The following is a 7976-nucleotide window of genomic DNA, read 5'->3' as shown; positions in this document are numbered from 1 at the left end:
GTTGCTGCTGACGGCAGTGTGAGGAAACAGGGATGGAGAAGAATAGGTCCAACATGGCTGCACTAATTACTGTAAAAGCAGTTTTTTTCTGCCCTTTTTTCTTTGTTATGTCTTACATTATTATTTCTCATTAAATCTCCACCCTGTTTCTTCTCCCATGCCTCTGAATAACCTTTTCATTACATGTGTCCCCTCTGTTTTTCTCATTTTCTCTCCATACCACCCTCTTGGCATCGCTCTCTTTCTTGCATGCTCATTTATTGTCTGCGCCTTTCTTTTCTCTTTCCTCCCCCACCCCGATTTTTTTTTCTTTTCTTTTTTTTCATCTCCACTGACATTTTCAGTCCAGTGACTTCATAAACAAACGGCACAGACTGTAATTCTTGGAGCTCTGCTAATCGTGCTTTCTGCCGGAAACAAAGCACGGCTAGGACCAGCTCATTAACAAGCCATTGTTCACTTTTCTCTGCACCAAGACCGGTCCCGTTACTGATCATTTCAACACAACTGCAACTCCCATTTTCTTTTCTGAAAGTGAATTAAATGTTGACAGAGTGTTACGGTTGGCTGGGAAAGCTCGTGTCCTTTCAGAAACCTAATATAGTCCACATCAGATGATGAATGCAGTGGGTAGGAACAGTTCATAAGGGAACCAATGAAACAGCATGCAGAGACAAAAACAAAATACAAAGATGTTCATTTGCTACAAAGTATAAACAAATTAAAGTGACAAATGGAGATAATAAATGTCTTTATTTGAGACTTTTGTCAGAATGAAGCACCATACCATGGTTACCCATCACATTCAATCAAACACCCAGCACATGCTACTGAGCTCAAACCTAAAACTTGACTGAGTTCCTTTTCCAATAAATGTTTGTGTTTCTGACATATATCAGACCTCAGACAAACATTTCACGTTCCTTAAATCAGTTACACACATAAAAGCCCTCCTTAGTCAAGTCATATTCTTGCACATTTGCACAGAAAGACTTAGGAATATGTGCAATGAAAACGACTGGTACAGTTTTATGTATTTTAACCAGTGTTTCACAGCCATTGATCAGTCTCCTTAAAGATAAGGGGCAAATACAACTTCACAAAAGATTTGTCGTATACTGTATCATAACCGTACTTGTGCTTTTCAGTTACATTCAAATAAATCCAGGTGTTTTTGAAAGATGGAAAGTAACATGAGTAAAGTAGACATTTCTGGAATGGCTTTTATTAAAACCAGGCTAAAGGCTGTACAAGCCTGATGGTTGCATTTGTGCTTCACATGAAATGGTCAGCATTCTGTATCTAAAACAGGTTCAGCTTATAAATAGGTAGGTGGTAGGAGGATGTAAATTATTTTCTATTTTATTTATTACTTTATTAGTTTCTAATGTTGCCTCTTCTTGTTTACATGATGTCTTGCTGGTGCTGTGTGGACTCGCTGACCACCTGAGGAGGACAGAGAGAAATACTGTAAATTGCAACAGAAGAAGTCAACAACATTCATAACATATGTTGTGGTGTGCAGGGTCTTTCAGCCCATATGTGCGTGTGTGTTCTCTATCAACAGTAAATAGGCTCATATTGATGCTATACTGTTCTTCGCCTCTTAAGTGCAGGTATTGCTTGGAGTGAAGTGGCGTGCAGGGAACAACAGTGACCACTGACAATAAAAGCTGCTGATTCGTATATAAAAGCCAGTGTGCAGTGCTACTGCATATAGAAAAGTGTCCACATAGGGTTGATGCCAACTGCAGGGACTGTAAAGAGACTAAATGTAGCTGCAGCACAGAGGCATTGTTTCTCCATGCTGTGAAACGCAGCTGTGAACTTAAGCCTATTTTAGATAGAAGTGCAAAGGTGAAGAAGAAATCAAGGTATTTTCTTTTGAAATGTGGTCCTTTGCAAAAACAGATAGTAGGTGGTAAAGTAAGGTGGGACAAGGGAACCAGACTTACACACTGGGCACTAGCACCCTGGCTCCTAGAAAAGCTCATCTGAATGAGAACATACAGTAACAAATCAAAACAACTTCAGCTGGATAATTATCATTAGCGTCTGGGATCCCTATGCATGGACTTGTACACATGTAAAATACATGCTGAAAAACATACAGTATAGAGCATTATAGCATTATAATTGCGTATAAATGAATGTGTGTCTCAAACCTCTCCATCGCGGGTCTCGATGGTCTTGATGAGAACAGTCTTCTTGGAGTGAACCTCTGATGAGCGCTGATGCTGGGACTCAGGACTGGTCTCTGTGAGAACACATTCACTTATTTCTCACACTCTTTCATAGACCGCTCAAATTATGCCACTTAAAAGCGTAATTTTCAAACTCATACACAAAATCACTGCGACTAATGAATCATGGCTGCACCTTATACATCATCTCTAATTACATGTCATTGTTTTTAATTACTCAGCGAGGGCAGGTAGTGGCAGAGATTAATGGCATCTTTCAACTGTTAATACATCAAATTGTAGAGGCTAAGTTGTGAGCTTATTGATTTGTGGCTTTGTGATGATTGCCTCTGTGAATCAAAGAGCCGTAAGGGTTTTTGACATGTCATATATCACCACACAGTGGTCAGAATGTGACACTGCAGATACCCAACATGTAATATCCTCAAAATAGCAAGCACCATATACAGTCACGAGCTATAATTAGTCTTTTTTATAAATTCATTGACCCATTTGGAATGTAAAAAGGATTTTGTGGGTATTTTTGTGTGAAGGGAAGAATGTGTCATGTTTTTCCTACCTCTGAATCCAATTGAAGAATATGCAGCCTGGACAGGAACATTGGTGGTAATCCTGTAAAACGCACATGACACAGCATTACAGGCCAGTAATATATACACACCTACATCAACAACAGTATGATAAGCTCAGCAGCACTCCCAGACTTTACCCATGTGAATGTAAACAGCACACACACGCACACACACACGTACCTGCTCTCCTCTCCCTCCAGCAGCTTGCGGTAGGTGGCAATTTCAATATCAAGGGCCATCTTCACATTGAGCAGGTCCTGGTACTCTCTCAGGTGGCGGGCCATATCATCCTTAAAATCAGTTCATAAAAGCTTTTTATTGACTCCTCAAATACATTTCTCACCAAAACAATCTCCCTTGAAAAACAACAATAAGCCAAACACAACCACACGGGAGGTTTCCTCTACAGCTTTCAATATTTTCATAACCAGAAATGCAGCAGGTAAATCTTTTAGCTGCAGTCAATAGTTACCACCAGAGTGAGCAATATTCCGACGTCTGAATCTGTTTGGCACTGCTTTCTGTCAGTGACAAAGGAATCAGTGTAAAATCTCCTTTCTAATCACCTTCATCTTAGCAATGTCTTCCTCCAGCCGTGAGATGGTGTCCTGGAAGCCAGAGGCCTCGCGGGTCATGCGATCCTCCATATCCCTCATCTGGCGCAGCAGGGACTCGTTCTACAATGGGACAGAAAGTTAAAGAGGACATTAAGTAAACATTTTGAATGTATTTCAGTGAAGTGTGAGAAGCTGAAGCCGATACTCACGGTGCCTTTGAGTGAGTCGATCTCACAGGTGTAGGACTGGATCTGGTGTCTGTACTCCATGCTCTCCTGTTTGGACTGACGCAAAGCATCGTTGTTCTTGTTCACAGCCTGGTTCAGGTCAGACACCTGAGGGGAGAGGGGGGGGGTTTAGCTCTGCAACAGTTGAAAAGGACCATCAGTGTGTGTGTGTGTGTGTGTGTGTTTCCAGTGTTCACCTTAGATTTGTACCAATCTTCAGCCTCTGCAATGTTCTTGGCGGCGATGCCCTCGTACTGCACGCGGATGTCCCTGAGAGCAGCGGTCAGGTCGGGTTTGGACATGTCCATCTGGACCTGGATCTGAGTGTCCTGCATTTGGCTCTGCAGCTCACGGATCTCCTGCAAGTTGACAAGAGAATGAAGAAAATGACAGGACGGTTATAAAGATCAAAAGAATTCATTTTAATGGATTTAAAAGGTAAAGAAGATAAGAGCAAAGTTGTCACAACACAAAAAGTTAGGATGATCAATCTCCCATGTAATGTGCTGATGCAACATTACTAAAATACCATCAAAAACCCAGAATGATTCAGGCACTGTAACACTTCATGTCTCAAACTGGTCAGCTTTGGTACCGCTCAGCTGTCCTTCCCATTAACCAAAAAGCTATTTATAGCTTCGCATCTGTTCACATGCGCACACAAACGCACACACGCAGACACAACAGCTGACATGCTCCCTTCAACCTATCTTCAGTTCAGCATTTCTGAGAGGTCAAAGTGGAGGCGGAGAAGACAAAATGACAGGAAGGGACCTCAAGAGTGCCAACATGTGTCTGAGTGTGTGGCTGATGGTGTCCTTTGATGTCTCCAAGTGGATGTGCTTAAATTTATCCACTGCCCTTATTACTCTGCATAAGTACTGCATGTATAATTTGTTCTAACAGTGTGTGTATGTGTGTGTGTGTGTGTGTGTGTGTGTGTGAGGGAAGGTAGCAATGAGTAAATGTGTATAATGAATATGTTTTAACATCAGTGGGTGTGTACAAGTGTGAAACATATGATCCCTGCGTGCCTACACAGCCTCACATTTGACATTACAGCATATCCTCACACAGAGCTGTTATATGATACAGTGTACACCAACCTAATGACTCAAAGTACACAGACATTATCACTGTGGGAGTGGAAAGAAAGATCAACAAACCTCTTCATGGATCTTCTTGAGGAAGGCAATCTCCTCCTGCAGACTCTCAATGCGTCTCTCCAGGTCCAGCCTGGCCAGAGTAGCATTGTCAACATCCTGGATACAAACACACACAATCAATATCACAATGATAATCAACAGAACAGGTCAAAATGTTTTGCAAGACCAGGGTACTGAGAGGTAATAGACATGAAGTAAGTGGTTAAAAAGAGAAGAAGAAAAAAACAAGCCTAGGAATGAGATATTCCTTCAAGCTCTGGGGAGAAAACTGAGTAAAAATTGAAATGTACAGGAGTGGATTTATGGAAATAGAGGACATACGGCTCTGAAAGCAGACAGGTTGTTCTCAGCCTCTTCCTTCTGGTGAATCTCTTCCTGCAGTCTGGGCAGAGCGAGAGCAGCAGAGGAAAAAAGGAGTGAAAAGAGAAACAGAAAAGTTGAAAATTTGAGTGAATACAAACACAACTGTGCTTGAGAGCATGGTTTCCTCCTCAGGAAGACAGATAAACCTTCTTTTTTTTTCTCGGGTGGCTGCCGTTAAATTTCTAAGAATAGAAGTGTCTGGACAATGACAAATCAAAATCTAATGTTTATCTTGTACATACACACACACACACACACACACACACACACACACACACACAGAGACTTGTGCAATTGCTCTTTGAGTCCTAAAGCTGTGGCGCAGCTGCTCTCACACTGTCAGAGTCAGAGGGGTAACACTGAGGAAGGCACCGAGGTCTGCCCTTGGCTATTAACTGTATCCAGAATTAACATTTCACCATGCACCCTGAGCAGCTGGGAAACCGTAGAAAAGTCTAGAAAATGCAAACTGGGAAAGTATCTCTGGTTCAGAAGTCAGTTCCTGCATATTCTACAGCTTGTTAATAGTGATTTAAATTGCTTTACAGGTGCAGATGCAAATGTCTTTTTCCCCCTATTAATTAGAACAGTGGGAGAGCATTTTAGCATTATTAAACATACTCGAACAGCTCCATTATAGTGCCTTTTCAACACTTTTGACAGGTGCTGTCCCTGTTAACAACGCTGCAGTGTGTGGCAAAAAAAAAGAAAGTATTTTCCATCTTTTGCTGGTACAGCAAAGTATCTTGCAGGAAAAAGAAGAAATTGGTGATATAACTTTGTTTTTATAGTGTATAATTGAGATGCAGGTGCCATCCTTAAAATCTGCTGTCATCCCGTGTGTGTCTGCACGCAGGTATTGTAACTGTTGGCAGGCAGGAGGCTTCAGTGAGTATTTTGATATCAGTGGGAGCAGCAGGTGCCTGGGTGAGATTCACTCAGTGCTGCAGGCAACAATTTAAAAGGGACTGATAAAGAGAAAGTGAACATTAGTGTGTGTGTGTGTGTGTGTGTGCCCTTATATTTAAGTGATGTTTCTTGCCATTGCAGTGACAGTAATTCTAAATTCATAGGGCTGACCTAGTAGCTACAAATAGACATTTCGGCGATACACCCACCCACATCACAGCTCTCTCTCTCTCTCTGACTGAAACACACACACACACACACACACACACACTGACACACAGAAGCCACATGTATCTGGTGGTCTTTTTGAGATTTTTGTTCATTATTTGGTGTTTTGCTCTCTTACAGATACATATATATGTATCAGGGCGTGCCCCCCTCCCCCCTCCATCTGTCTACTTCTCTTTCTGTCTGCCTGCTGTGCTACTTTCTGTCTGACTGAAACTTTATCTGTCTGCCTGTCTCAGCCTTATTCCTATGAGCCTGCAAGGCCCTTTCCCTCACTCTGTCTATCTTTCTCCCTTTTCATTTTTTTCCAGCTTCGTCTCCGGCGAATAAATGATAAAATACCTTTGTAAAAAGTTGATGGACTGTAACACTCATTAAAGTCAGCATATTCTCAAATCTCCTCTTTGTTACTTTGTTTCCCTTTCTCCAAAAGAGAAGTGATGCCTCTAGTTTTTAACTTTTTCACTGAGTTAATCAGAAACTCTTGACTTACTCTCATCCAGCTTTCTACATCTCCACATTTTCTCACCCTGCTCCAGCACTGTGTCGGCTCTGCCTCTCTAACGTCAAAAACACTTGTCTGTGTCCATGGAGCAGGACCGCCTAAGGCTTCTATTAACTATTAAACAACCAGGGGAGAGAACATCATCTTCTACATGTGTCAGTAGTAGGGAGCTGAAATGTCATTGCTGTAAAGGCAGACAGGCCAAAGAGGCTGGTAACCTCTGACTCTACTCTCTGTTGCTCACTACTGCAAGTGCACTTCTTTATTGTAAACAAATACAAATCCAGTGCCATTACAAAATATAATTTACTCCACCATTTCTGATCATTCATGCCTTCATCCTCACATTGGCATAATTCAATCCATCCCGGTTTACCTCAGCTTAATTTTCTGCAGGTCATCAGCCAGGTTGTCTCTCTCCACCTCCACGCGGGCACGCTGGTTAGAGATGGCCTCGATCTGCCTCCTCAGCTCCCTCATCTCCTCCTCATACAGCTCAGCCACGCGCCCAGGCCCCTCACGGCCCCTCAGCTTCTCAATCTCCACCGTCAGCGCTGCGTTCTGCTGCTCCAGGAAGCGCACCTTCTCGATGTAGCTGGCGAAGCGGTCGTTGAGGTGCTGGAGTTCGGCTTTCTCATTGGTCCTTGTGTTGAGGAAGTCCTGGTTCATGGCATCGGCCAGGTTGAAGTCGAGTTTCTCGCCGGAATAGGCGCGCATGGCTGTAGAGGAGCCATACCCAGCTCCTCCAGCACCAGAGGACAACCTGTAGCTGGAAAAGGAGGGAGAGCTCTTGACCTCGTAGACTCTGGAGGCCATGTGGCTTGAAGAGGAGCTGCGGCCTCCTCCAGAGGAGAAGAGGGACGACATCGGGGTTGAACCAACGCCGGAACCAAAGGTTCGGCGGTATGAAGAAGCACTCTGTGCTGAGGAGGAGTAGGACTTGCTCATGGCTGTCTGACTGGTCGGTTGGTTTGTGGATTTGATGGAGCCGCTTGAGGTGCTGAGACCCAACTGTCCCACTGGGCAACTGAGAAGGAAACTAAGTGAAGAAATGCCAGGCACCGAGCGGAGCTATTTGTAGATTTACCACACCTACTCTTACCCCAACCCCTCCTCTCTGTACTCCCCCGTACTCCATTCACCCAAGTCTGTACTCCAACTATCCCCTTACTCCACCCCCTCCTCTCGACCCCAATTTTTGTCAGCATTACAAACCAAAGTCCATACCTGAAGAAAATTCTGGGG

The 7976-nt window shown here is 43.3% G+C and overlaps 1 protein-coding gene across 2 annotated transcripts; it reads right to left on the bottom strand.

Moving 5' to 3' along the window:
* Positions 1-734: 734 nt before the first annotated feature.
* On the bottom strand, positions 735-7776 carry desma (desmin a). 2 transcript variants are annotated; one of them, XM_085766458.1, is made up of 11 exons: positions 7108-7776; positions 5048-5108; positions 4727-4822; positions 3758-3919; positions 3543-3668; positions 3343-3453; positions 2957-3066; positions 2764-2816; positions 2166-2257; positions 1956-1994; positions 735-1446 (listed from the first exon to the last, which is right to left on the bottom strand). In XM_085766458.1, the coding sequence occupies exons 1-11, from the start codon at positions 7677-7679 to the stop codon at positions 1405-1407; spliced, it is 1464 nt and encodes a 487-aa protein (XP_085622584.1). In that variant the 5' UTR covers positions 7680-7776; the 3' UTR covers positions 735-1404. The 2 variants fall into 2 exon arrangements, with proteins under 2 accessions (XP_085622584.1, XP_085622585.1); XM_085766459.1 differs by lacking the exon at positions 1956-1994.
* Positions 7777-7976: the final 200 nt, after the last annotated feature.

This window comes from Trachurus japonicus, chromosome 21, assembly GCF_045865225.1.
Source record: "Trachurus japonicus isolate A0001 chromosome 21, Traja_1.0".
NCBI lineage: Eukaryota > Metazoa > Chordata > Actinopteri > Carangiformes > Carangidae > Trachurus > Trachurus japonicus.
Note: the sequence above shows the minus strand (reverse complement) of the source record. Positions and strands in the feature narration are given on the sequence as shown.